At 32.1% G+C, this 12,449-nt stretch overlaps 2 protein-coding genes across 2 annotated transcripts; one reads left to right on the top strand and one right to left on the bottom strand.

Moving 5' to 3' along the window:
- Positions 1-386: 386 nt before the first annotated feature.
- LOC105779192 (defective in cullin neddylation protein AAR3) lies at positions 387-4,261 on the top strand. Its single transcript, XM_012602952.2, has 9 exons — positions 387-754; positions 1,297-1,435; positions 1,941-1,992; positions 2,153-2,228; positions 2,372-2,454; positions 2,935-3,031; positions 3,117-3,162; positions 3,508-3,595; positions 3,690-4,261. The coding sequence occupies exons 1-9, from the start codon at positions 697-699 to the stop codon at positions 3,693-3,695; spliced, it is 645 nt and encodes a 214-aa protein (XP_012458406.2). The 5' UTR covers positions 387-696; the 3' UTR covers positions 3,696-4,261.
- Positions 4,262-10,222: 5,961 nt separating this feature from the next.
- On the bottom strand, positions 10,223-11,192 carry LOC105778921 (probable calcium-binding protein CML46). The gene is given in 1 exon segment (XM_052629671.1): positions 10,223-11,192. A coding segment is annotated over 1 exon segment (537 nt). The 5' UTR covers positions 10,816-11,192; the 3' UTR covers positions 10,223-10,278.
- Between the last annotated feature and the right edge of the window lie 1,257 nt (positions 11,193-12,449).

Raw genomic sequence — 12,449 nt, 5'->3', positions numbered from 1 at the left:
AACACCCTAACCATCAGGTCAACCTACAAAGTTCAAAAAAGATGATATTTTAAGTTATTAAAGAAAACACATTTTGCATAATATGTTTTTAGGCACGTCAACCTTCAAAATCAGCTTGTTTTCCTAAATATCGAAAAAATCGACCTATTTATATTATCTTCCAAAATCAACATATATTACTAATTTACCTATCATTTTAACCCAAGAGCAAATAATATTTTAATTATCATTATTTCAAGTCCAAAAAAATTATCATTATTTCGTTATAAAAGTTATTAGTTATTTATTTTATTTAAAAAAAGATTTTTTTTTTGCTTTTTTGGACATTACATATGATGAAAGAAATCTGGACGGACGAAATCAAAGAGAGTAAGATACAGCATATTCGCTGCGTCACATAGTACTCTAATACCCTGGTTTACCTGAACCGGAAGTAAGATCCGGTTCAATCCTCACCGTAAAACCAAAACTTTTGTTTTCCTCAGTATTCTTTCTCTAAAATCAAAATCCAAATGGAAAAGAAAGGCTTGACAATATTTTGATTTCTGTAAAACGCATAGAAGAGAGAGGACTTTATCTTTAAAACCATACCGGTAAAGAGAAAGTTTCGATTTTTTTTTCATTTCTTTCAAGCTCAACCAAAATATATAATAGGAAGCCTAACTTGCCGGAGCTCCGGAAACAGTTAAGAATCCGATGGACTCCTTGGGTCCGAATCGGTTTGATATCTTCGAGATTTATCGGCGATTCTGTGGTATTTTTTTATTTTTCACTTTTCTTTTTTGTTCTTGAGATTTTACTTCTTTATTCTTTGCTGTTCTTTAATTATAAATTTTAAATATTTTGGGTTGGTGTACAAAAGAAAAGTGGTGAACTTTCGGGTAAAAAGATTGGAAATTAGATCAGGGGGGTTTCAGTTTAGTATTGTTGGGTAATAATTGTGCGGGAAGAGAGTTGAAAATGTTTTTTCTTTTTAATAGAAAAATTCAAATTTTGATTTAATTATGGAAAAAGATTGTGTAATTTGGTACCCTAAAAAAGTCAATAGAAAAGTAGGCCAAAATATAAGTAATGCAAAATTTTCATCAATATAATGTGTGTTTATTTATATATATATAATGCAATTTGGTTTGTTTAAAGAATTGGTTAAAATGTTTAAAGTTCTGATATTTTCTTTTATGATTTGCATTCATTTTCAGAATTTTCAACTGTTCAGAAAATTGTCCTGAGAATGGAATGTTGTTCTGTTCGAAAGGGCTGATGCAGTAATTTATTAACTTTTGAACTGTCTTGCAGAACTTAGAACAGGATATGAGCATGTTTGTGATGGAGAAGGCTACCGACAAGGCGAGGAATCACAAAGAGCTAAGTTCACTAGGGACGCATTGAACCAACTCTTAAAGATGGTGGAATCAAGGATGCGTGAGAGGCATATGTATGTATTTACGCATGATTGTATGTGTGTATGCATATATGTGTATATATATATATATAATCTGTATTTAGAAGTTTACTGAGTTTGGCTTGCCATTAGGATGACCCGAGAATCAGTTGATGAATCTTGAGACATTTGGCATGAAAGAATTGATTTGATATTTTACGGATTTCATGTGAACTTAGTGTTGTTCTTGGCAGTTCTTGTTGAAGATATATTTAGTTCAGCTTCAACCATTGGAATCTTTCAATCCCATCTTGACTTAAGGTTGAATTTTGAAGACTGCAACTTGATCTTGGGTTGCAGTCAGCCTCCTATACATTCATGTTAATGCCTAAACTAGTGAAAACTTTAATCTAATCTTTTAGTGAATAAGATTTTATAGCCCAAGGCATAAGTGTATTTTCAATATCCAGTCTTGTTTATTGGTTATTTGGTTATAATTCAATTGCACACTAATTATTCTATTATTTTTTTCAACATTTTATTATGTTTCCTTTGACAGGAATGCAATCTTTGATGAACTTCTCAAGCTCATGTTACAGCTCAACTTGATGGTGATATTCCTATTCCTTTGAAGTTCTTTAGAGAACTTATTTAAGTAGACTTTAAGCCTCTATTATGATGTATATTTGTAGTTTTTTGTTGTTACATTGACTATATGCTCTAATTTCGTGTTATCCATACTGAAATTTGGCTTTCTGATGTTTCTTGTAGGTAGACTTTTCTGTATTCTCGCGCTTCTATGATTTTGTTTTCTTCGTATGCCGAGAAAATGGTCAAAAGAATATTAGTAAGTTACTGTGTACTACTTAGTTAAATGCAAATGATTTTATTGATTTATCTTTGGAGTAAATAGTGAGGATATATAAGCTAAATTACAATGAATTTCTTTGGTCTTGGATTTGACTATATTTTTTTTTGCATGATTGATAGCTGTAAGCAGGGCAGTTGCTGCTTGGAGATTAGTCTTAGCAGGCAGGTTCCGTTTGCTTAACCAATGGTGTGACTTTGTTGAGGTATGAGTATCGCTGATACTAAGCTGCTAACCCTTTTTGTTTGTCTTGGAAGCATCTTGTGAAACTATTGGTTATTGTTTCGATGTCTGAGCTGAGTTTACCTTTTGCAGTAAATTTCATTAGAATTGTGATATTGGTTGTTATTGTGTACTCAAATTAAATGAAATAAACCATGTAATTTTGTCGTAGACTTCACTGTATTGTATAGGGAGTAACTTCTCTGCTGCTTTAGTTTCAATTGTTATTATTTAAGAAGCGTTCTTAAAATTTGACTTTCATTGCCTTAATCAAGCCTTTGAAAATCCTTGTACATGGTTTCAACCTTTTGCATGTTATGTATGGCAATATGGATGGTAGTCATCCTTTGGGCCGGACATGTGTTCTGTTACTGCACTATTAGTTCAAGTTGAAAGTATATGTGCTAATGAATTACTGTAAGCTTTCGATTAAGGTAAAGTACTGTTTTTCATTTCATTTCAGAAAAATCAGCGGCACAATATTTCTGAGGATACATGGCAGCAAGTTTTAGCTTTTAGTCGGTGTGTGCATGAAACCCTAGAAGGGTATGATCCTGAAGGTATAAAATTTTTCAAAATATGGCTTACGGGCTCCCTCTCATGTATTTATGCCTCGTGGATCTTACTTGTTTGGTTATTTTGCAGGTGCTTGGCCCGTTTTAATCGATGACTTTGTTGAGCATATGTACAGGTTTGCTTTTATATCCTCAGCACTTAATATGATCGTAAAAGTTCTAATAGCTGTTTCATTATCACTTTGTCTATTTTAGGTGACAATTTAAGATTCTTATTGTAATCTTTTTCATCTATTGCCATTCGTTGTTCTACTTATTTTGTTTTCAGTTTGTATATTACTGAATAAGAGCAGTATGATCACTTGGTCATATTTGTTTTTGTATTGACTTGTAATCATACCTTTGTGTTATTTGTTGGTTTAAGCATGATCCCGTGTTTTCTGAATGCTTCAAGTTGAATAGTGTTACATTTTATGCACACAATGTCTAGATGTCTTAAGACTCCCCTCTTCCAATTGCAGAATTTCGGGGTCGAATAAAGATACAAATGGTTTCTGTAGCTATGGTGATTCAGGTCCCAGTTGTGTGCATATGATGACTCTTTGCCCGGTACATCAAAATATTATCTCTGGCTTTAGATAAGTTGCTAGTTTTATGGACTAGAATAGACAATTAATGTTATGATAACAATATCAAATGGCAGGATTAAAACTAGTTCCGGGGTTGAAGAGGAAGTTGCGTGAATGTAACAATGATAAAATGGAGTCCTTGGAACCATTATTCTCGAGCTCTCCGAACCCGAATTGCACATCAAATTCCAAGAGAAGGTTTATTTTGTGCAGATCTGATGAGAGGGAAGATAATCTTCCCCAGAATTCATGCGATGAAAGCATGGAAATTGTTAAACAAAGTAGTCCGGTGGGTTCTTCCAAGTCTCCATGTGCAGTTGAAGGTTGCATGTCAAAGGGTTTAGCAGGGCTGTTATCGTGTTGCTCGTATTTTGCAGTTTGATTGGGAAAGAAGAGTTTTGCTATAGGTAGAAGCTCCCTATGGAGGGGAAAAGAATGGATACATGCTTTACTACAAGTCTATGAATTAGATAAATTCGTATGTTAGCTTGTGGGGGGAGGGTTATAAACAGAGTGCCAACATTTTCGGATGACTGTGGGAGGTTGATTTCCTTTGTTTCAATGTTTGAGGGGTGCTAATATCATTGGTTTGTGGATGTTTCGATCCTGAAATTAATAATTAAAATTTTTGAAAATTTTAGTTAAATCGACATCTCCCACTAACCCTAAGCATTTGTTTAGATGGTTTGATAATGAGATTACAAAATTATTGAAAATATACACATAAACATGGAACCACCATGCATAACAAAAGAATCAACGAAATAGAAGATACATTCCTACAATGCCTGTCCCAAAGTATACCTTAAATTGGAATGAAAATCCTCATCCGGTTGAGGAGAAAGTATTATAGAAACAATGGACATCCTCACTCATTTGAGTGAAATACTTGTGTCATTTATGATGTTTTTAACAGCAATCCATTTGCGAGGAATAATAATAATTTTCATTAACTAAAGGTTAAATTATACAACACATTGAATATCATATGTCTAAAAATAAATTAAGGCTAAACTCAACATATAAGAGCAACAAAATTAATTAAATCCAGTCATGATAGACTAAATCAAATATACCAAAACTCAAATTCAAGGATTAAATCAGTAATAATCTAGGGACCTAACTATAAATAACTCATGATTAATTTAAATTAAATTCAAGTTATTAATGCCAAATCTATTCTTTTCACTTTATGATTTTTTTATATAATTGAAATTCAAAAGTCTAAAGAAGTACAAGGACTAGAAGCAGAATCAAAAGGCTTTTTGGGTGTTATCTTTGCCGCTTAGCATGAATTCTCCACAACCATCGACGACATGGTTGCCCATGCTGGCAGTGTGGTTCTTCAAACATTCTCTATATCTGATAAAAGGAGTTGAGTTTATAGTCATTGATGTTGGACTAACAATTGTTGGAATCAGAGCTAAAATTGGATCTAGGTCATGGTCTGGATCGTTTCTGGGATTGTCTAAGTTGACGTTAGGGTGAGTTTGATTCATTGTATTGATCTAGGGTTCTTGGTTGGTTTATAGGTGCAAAAGAATATGAGACCTTTAAGGAAGAATCAACTCGGTTGAGTTTATTTTTATAACTAAAAGAGCTCGACATCCCATTTTCACATCTTGTCCTTTCAATTCCACTAAAACTCTAATTTCTAAGGTTAAAATTTTTTTTGATCTAAGTAGAGGTGCTCATGAGCTGAGTCGGGTCAAACAGGAAATGGGACTATATAATAAGGGGTCCTTACTGATTTGAATAAAAATCAAAGAAGAAGATGACTTTTGGGTTTTTTGAATTATTGAATTATTTTTTTCTTTTATTTTGGTTAATAATTAGTATTGGACAAATTTTATTTTAGTCTTTTAAAGTGGTATGCAACACGTTGTGCCATGTGGCTTTTAATGATTGGTCCATGTGTCAAAAAATTGCCTTATCAGATTTTTGTTATTAAAGGGAGGGACTAAAATGAGCGAACTATATAACGTGAATACTTAAATTGCAAACTTTTTTATTTTGACACAAACTTTAAAATATTTTTATAACATTAGTTTTTGTTTAAAATTATTAATGAATTTCCTAAAACCCATTAATAAATTGAAAAGTAATGTAGTCACAATATTTTTAAAAAAATTCAACTAATATTCTTTAATCTTAAAAATATTTAATATTAAAAAATATAAAATTTATGATGGTTTGAATTTTAATATGAATTTATTATAATTTAAATAATAATATTAATAATTTTGTAGGTTATTTATTTTATATATATTCTTAAATTAATTTGTTTTAATATTAATGTTAGGATAAACCTGATTAAGCAATGAACAAGTAAAAAATAGCGGAAGAAATTGAGAAATTGAACAAACAAATTTAACGTGGAAAATCCCCTCCAAAGAGGATAAAAAACTACGGATAAAGATGATTTTACTATAATGGGAAAAGAATGAAAAGTACAAAAGATGAAAATAAAAACTAAACCCCGAAACTCGAAAACAAAGAACCCTCAAAACATAAATACAAAATTTTCCAAAAGTGTTATGAGTTCTAATTTTTAATGAGTGTATTTTATAAGGTTGTAAAAGAGACTATTTATAAGCTAAATTTGCAGGTCAAATAATAATAAAATAATGTAGACTAAACAGAGTTTGATTGAAACAAATAAAGATTATCTTTCAAATTTGATTGAAATATGAGACATACTTAACAAATCTCCACCTTGACTTGTATTTCCATAACGCCATCTTTGCTAAAGCTCGCCATGGGCCTATCTTGAACTATGTAGGGAATTAACTGAGCTGAATCTGTACTTAGAAGTTGGAAGACTTTCAGCCTTCAACTTGTGCACTGTTAAATAAAAACTAACTCGGGTCTGATTTTCATGAAAGCACTGCCCTAATTTTCAAAACCTGCATCCAAAAGAGAATCTCTCTTCAATGAAACGATCATACATTTTCCCTCTTATAACCAAGTTGCCTCCACTTCAAATGAGTTGACTTAGACTCCGTAACAAATGAGGGACATCCAGTTTCATCAGTCACTATAGAACCTTCCAAAATATAAAGACTGTAGGTCCTTTTACCTTTTAACAAAATGAGAGCCCTACGAGACACCTAAATACCGCTTGACTCGATGTTGATTTTGGAACCTTTCGAGTCTAAAATACTCAAGGAGATGAGATTCTTTCGTAAATCAGGTACATACCTGACATCTGATAGTGTCCTAATTGTCCCATCGTGCATCCTAATTTTAACAGTACCAATACCGATTACCTTACTAGATGAATCGTTTCCCATGCGCACAACTCCACCTTCAACTAAACTGTATATGGAGAACCATTCTTTGTTGGGACACATGTGGAAAGAATATCCCGAATCTAGGATCCACTCATACATAAGCTTAGAGCTATCACTTGTTGACACTAACAAGAAATCATCATCACTTTCATCGGCCAAATTAGTATCAGCTATAACAATCTGCTTTGATGTGACCTAACTTCTTACAATAGCAACAACTTTTGTCTCGCTTCTTTGATGCTACCAAAATAGAAGCTTGCTTATCTGCCTTACTATCCGAACCAAACTCATTGTTGAGTTTCTCTTTCTCAACAAATGACCCTTCACATCCTTGAACGAGAGTTTGTCTCTGCCATAAATCAATGTCTCCCTAAAAGACTTGTATGAAGAGGGTAAAGAGCAAAATAATAGTATAGCCTGATCTTCATCGTCAATCTTAACCGCAACCTTCTTTAAATCATTCAAGAGAGTAATAAATTGACTAATGTGATATATAAGAAGCTCACATTCGTTCATGCAAAACGTAAATAAACGTTGTTTTAACACTAAACAGTTAGTTAGAGACTTAGTGGCATAAAGAGTTTCTAACCTTTTCCATAAGGCAGTTGATGTTTTCTTCATTAATACCTTCTGCAAAACCCTATTCGCAAGGCATAACTGGATTGCAGATAGGGCCTTTTCATCAAGCTCTTCCCATTTTGTCTGATTTAGATTCTCAGGCTTTTCCCCGGTAACAACCTTTTTCAAGTCAGTCTAAGCTAGAATTGCCATCATTCGAATTTGTCACAGATTGAAATTTGTGACACCATCAAACTTCTCAATGTCAAATCTTGTTACTACCATATTTGAACGGACTAATTTATGAAAATTGAACTAGCTCTTATACCACTTGTTGGGGATCGACCCAATTAAGCAATGAACAAGTAAAAAATAGTGAAAGAAATTGAGAAATTGAACACACAAATTTAACATGGAAAAACCCCTCCAAAGAGGATAAAAAACTACGGGTAAATATAATTTTACTATAATGGTAAAATAACAAAGAGTACAAAAGATGAAGATAAAAACTAAGTCCTGAAACCCGAAAATAAAGAATCCACGTAAACACAAAATTCTCCAAAAGTGTTATGAGTTCTAATTTTAATGGGTTTATTTCTTAAGGTTATAAAAGAGTCTATTTATAGGCCAAATAATAATAAAATAATTTAAATTAATCGAGTTCGAATTGAAACAAATAAATAGAGTTTAATCGAAAGATTATCTCTCAAATTTGATTGAATTATGAGGCATACTTAACAGTTAAAATTATTAATATTCGATTTTATTTATAATTTTATATTTATCTTTTCTTTACTTTACTCAATAAATATAATTAATTATTATTATATTTGAAAATATAAATTTAATTTGATAAATGTTATTAATATGTGTTTTTTAGAACTATATTTTAAGCTTAATAACTTAAAATTTAGTATTTTAATATTATAACATAAAAGGTTAATTCCATGAAGTAAATTTTGAAACAAAAGATAATTTATTTGAAATCAACTTTATATTCAACATATAAGAAATAAATTTAAATAAAATGCATGAAATAACTTAAAAATTGAAAAGGAAGGAGTAAAAATAGTAATTTACCCATACTATAAATAAGTGCTTCAATTCGAGAGTATCATACTCTTTTTGACGAGAACTTTGTAATAAAAAAGAAGAGGAAGCTGCACAACAAGATATGAAAGGCAAACCAAATAAATTAATGAAGTCAAACAAGAAGAAGATTATTTTAAAATAAAATGAAGAAAAAACTCAGGCTAACAATATTACTAAAAGAAACATAATGACCTTGTTTGGTGGTGGTTGAGGAGGCAGTCTTACGCTGCAGAAAGAAATGGTAGCACTAAATTATATGTAACTTTCTAATTACTCTCTTCTTGCTCTATATAGAAGTTTGGACTTGTAATTTTAGCTATTATTTAAGGTTTCAAATCTATTGGTCACCAACATTCATAGATCCTGCTTGTATATTAACCTTGTAGTTAGATGCATTGAAATAGATGTGAGTTCTGTGTTTCCCAAATTTAAACGGTATTAAAAGAGAATATTGTTGATGCAAGTGTATGTCAGGTATAGGATGACATGGGGGAGATGTCCTACAACCCGATCATTACAATGTTATTTTACAGTTTCACCTGTCTCCATCCCCTCAGTAAATCTCTTACATCACAATTGAAATCCCTGATCTACAACAATAATTCTCATACATGTTGATGGATTTGCAGTTCAAATCTTCCTTCCGGGAAGAAACTGGTGAGCATAGACCACCTTTTGCTTTGGAGCATCTCTTTGTTGAAAACAATGGAGATGGGCAACCAACAGTTGGAATTCTGGATAATGTGAAGAAAATTATGGTACATCACTTCTTTGGCTATGAAAGTGAGACTGAATTTAACAAGCATCTGTTGCAGAAGGCAGATGTTCTTGAGACTCTATCCTTAACCTACCATAGGCTTGAACTCAACCCTGAATCCTTTGGTCGTAGATATACTATTGCTGTTGAAAAGTGGTTAGCATGCAGCATTGAAGACCACCATGCAGAAGCAGCAGTTTGCACGAAAAAGCAAGGATGTTTAGCTTCATTTGAATTTTTTGTTTATGTAATGTAATCTAGTTCATTTTGAACCATGATAAGATGATATTTGATGTAATCTTGATGGTGATTGAGCTGTTTACCAGCTTTATTCATTTGCACAAGTTATTATTCCAATTTACTAGGAAACTTAGTGGTAGTAGGTATGGTTTTGGTTAACCTACTGTCTTGACAAGCTAGAAGCTTGATTTATGTATTGGCATCAAGCCATTTTTTTAATGAATGAATTGAATCAAGTTTTCATTCAAAAACTCTCTCCATTCTTCTTGCTTTACTTTTTAAAAATTCTGTTTAGCTTTCTGCTTGTTTCTACTGCAAGTCACGACACTTGCTGCTCAAGCAATACACTGAAACTTCTTGTTAGTTGCTCCCAGCTCCAACAATTGCCCTCCTAAAGAGTTGGTTCAAGAAGAGATTTTTAGCTTGTCTACAGCTTCCTCTAATGTTCATATATCGTTTCATCATACTTATCACAAGTTAGGATTCTAGAAGCATCAATTGAATAAATAATTTCCATTGATTTGATTGTAAATTGTTGATGTCTGCAACTGCAAGCTATTTTTTTATTAGAAAGTATCAGCTAAACTTCTTCCCAGTTTTCAGGTTTATTAGTTTCTCAGTTTCTAATCACATTTACACCCAAAAAAAGAAAGCAAAATCAACTATATATAAAATAATATGTAATATTAAATGATTTAAAAAAAATAGAACAAAGAAACTGATTCAGCAAAAACTGTTCTCCATGAATTTTACAAATTCCTGAAAATCTATTCTGCCATCACCATCTTCATCAAAGGTATTGATCATGTTGTTGCAGTTTTCCAGCTTTAAACCTTGTTTCAACCCCAAAACACACAGAATTCTCTGCAATTCCTCTGCATCAATAAACCCATCTTTATTCACATCAAAAACATCAAAAGCTTGCTTCACTTCTTCCAAGCTTGGCTCTTGTTCAAACAACCTTGAAATCTCCTCACAACTGTATGATTCGTTCAACTGTTCTTCACTTTCTTGGCTGCAAAAAATCCCCAGGTTCCCCATCAAAATCTCCACTTCTTTTCTGCATAATCTCTCACCACCAGATAAAACTTCCTTGCTTCAAAACCCAGGTTTCTGGTTCTTCAGGTCCCAATCTGAAGTCTGGGATTGTGGGGAAAACGACCAATATCTTGAGACATAACTTTTAACGGTGTTATAACATGAAAAACCATTGAACAACAGTATCATATTGGAGTTTGAGTTTGCAGATGATGTTTCCATTGAAACAAGTAGATTGGCTGTGTAATTGGTAAAAGAATATGGGTTTATATTTCTACGTTGAAAGAATGATATTGAAGAGAAAAGAAATGAAATGAAATTGATTGAATTGTGAGGTCTTGGGTGGGGTATTTTAAAGGCATGGAAAACCCTGCTAAGTTTTCAGAGGCGGCTTGGTTTGAAAAGGGAAATTGCCTGTACGGTTCAGCCCCATGACGGTTGCCCATCACCATGAGACAAATTAAGAAAAGAATGGGTCTTTTTTCTTTTCAGATGCCAAGAATAATTCAAGCATGAAAGTGTAAATCAATGGGGGTGGTAAAAGAGAGGAAATATCGAATAACCTGCATAATGGGAGTAGCTAGAAATATTTGGTCAACTTGGACCTTCGCTTGGTTGGCCTACCTTTGTTTTGTCTTTATGTGCTTCCAGTTCCCTGCTCTGTTTCTTAGAACCTGCTGGCTTCTGTCTCCTTTAACTGCAATTTCTGAATTTGACTTTTTGTTGTTGGGACAATGAAGTTTCTTGGATGTTCATAGGCGGCTCCTTGAAGTTTCTTGGATCCTTGTTTTTCTCTACATGACTTTTTAAAAATGACAAATTTCTTAATTCGATCCTTTAAATTTGGATTCTATGTCGTGCACATAATTTGTGATTGGCTCAACTATTTACTTCAAAAACTGAAATAAAAAATTTGTCAATTTTTTCTCCTTTACGTTTTCCATGGTTAATTCTGTGGAGACAATTAAGTTAAGGGTCAATGTCGTGGTGATTTTTGAACGTAGAAGAAGGTGTTGAGTAAGAAATACATCTTAACTGTGCTTAAGGTTTGTTTTCAACCTTTCGTTCATAAAAAGTAATAAGGTCCAATAAAAAGAGATTTCAAAATCCCATCCATGTCTTAAAAAGGTATAATCAAAATAAGACCAATGAAAAAGAAAAACACACATACACTACAATAAAACATAAAAATAACAAAATTTATATAAAGCATGAATTCAGACATGATCTCAACCTTTTTAGTTGGTAGGCTGAATGATCATAGACGTTAGAGATTATATTTAAAGCTATGACTTGAACCGATCACAACCACCACAACTTCTTTATGCATTGGTAATGATATGCCTTTGTAAAGATATTACACAACAAAATCTGAAAGAAAGACTAAACAACACAATAATAAGTACCAAAACCAAATAACAATATTTTCCTTTAACAAGATAAAATTAGATCACTATGAAAAATAACTCCAAATCATATTTATTTTAAATAATATATTATAAAATAAAATATTTATGAAGTACTAAAATTTTATTTTAATAAAAATAATAAGAAGCCAAGAAAAAGTTTTCATTTTAAATTTTAATAAAAATATATTTTTATCAAAATATAGTTATAAAAAACTATATCTTAATAAAAATAAATAAAGGAAAAAGAGATGTAACAAAGCCCAAATAATGACCCACAAAATCATCAACACATGATTGAAAACACATGATTAGCTACTTTACTTTTTACAATTTTTTGACTTGTTAAATTCGGATATTTTGGCAGATTCAGATCTTTAGTCTGTTTGTTAATGCATATTCAGACCGAGTCACATAGATGTAGTTAGTTTTGCCTAAGTTTTTGAGGGA

Source organism: Gossypium raimondii, chromosome 4 (genome assembly GCF_025698545.1).
Source record: "Gossypium raimondii isolate GPD5lz chromosome 4, ASM2569854v1, whole genome shotgun sequence".
Taxonomy (NCBI): domain Eukaryota; kingdom Viridiplantae; phylum Streptophyta; class Magnoliopsida; order Malvales; family Malvaceae; genus Gossypium; species Gossypium raimondii.
The sequence above is the reverse complement of the archived record's forward strand: the minus strand, read 5'-3'. Positions and strand labels throughout refer to the sequence as shown.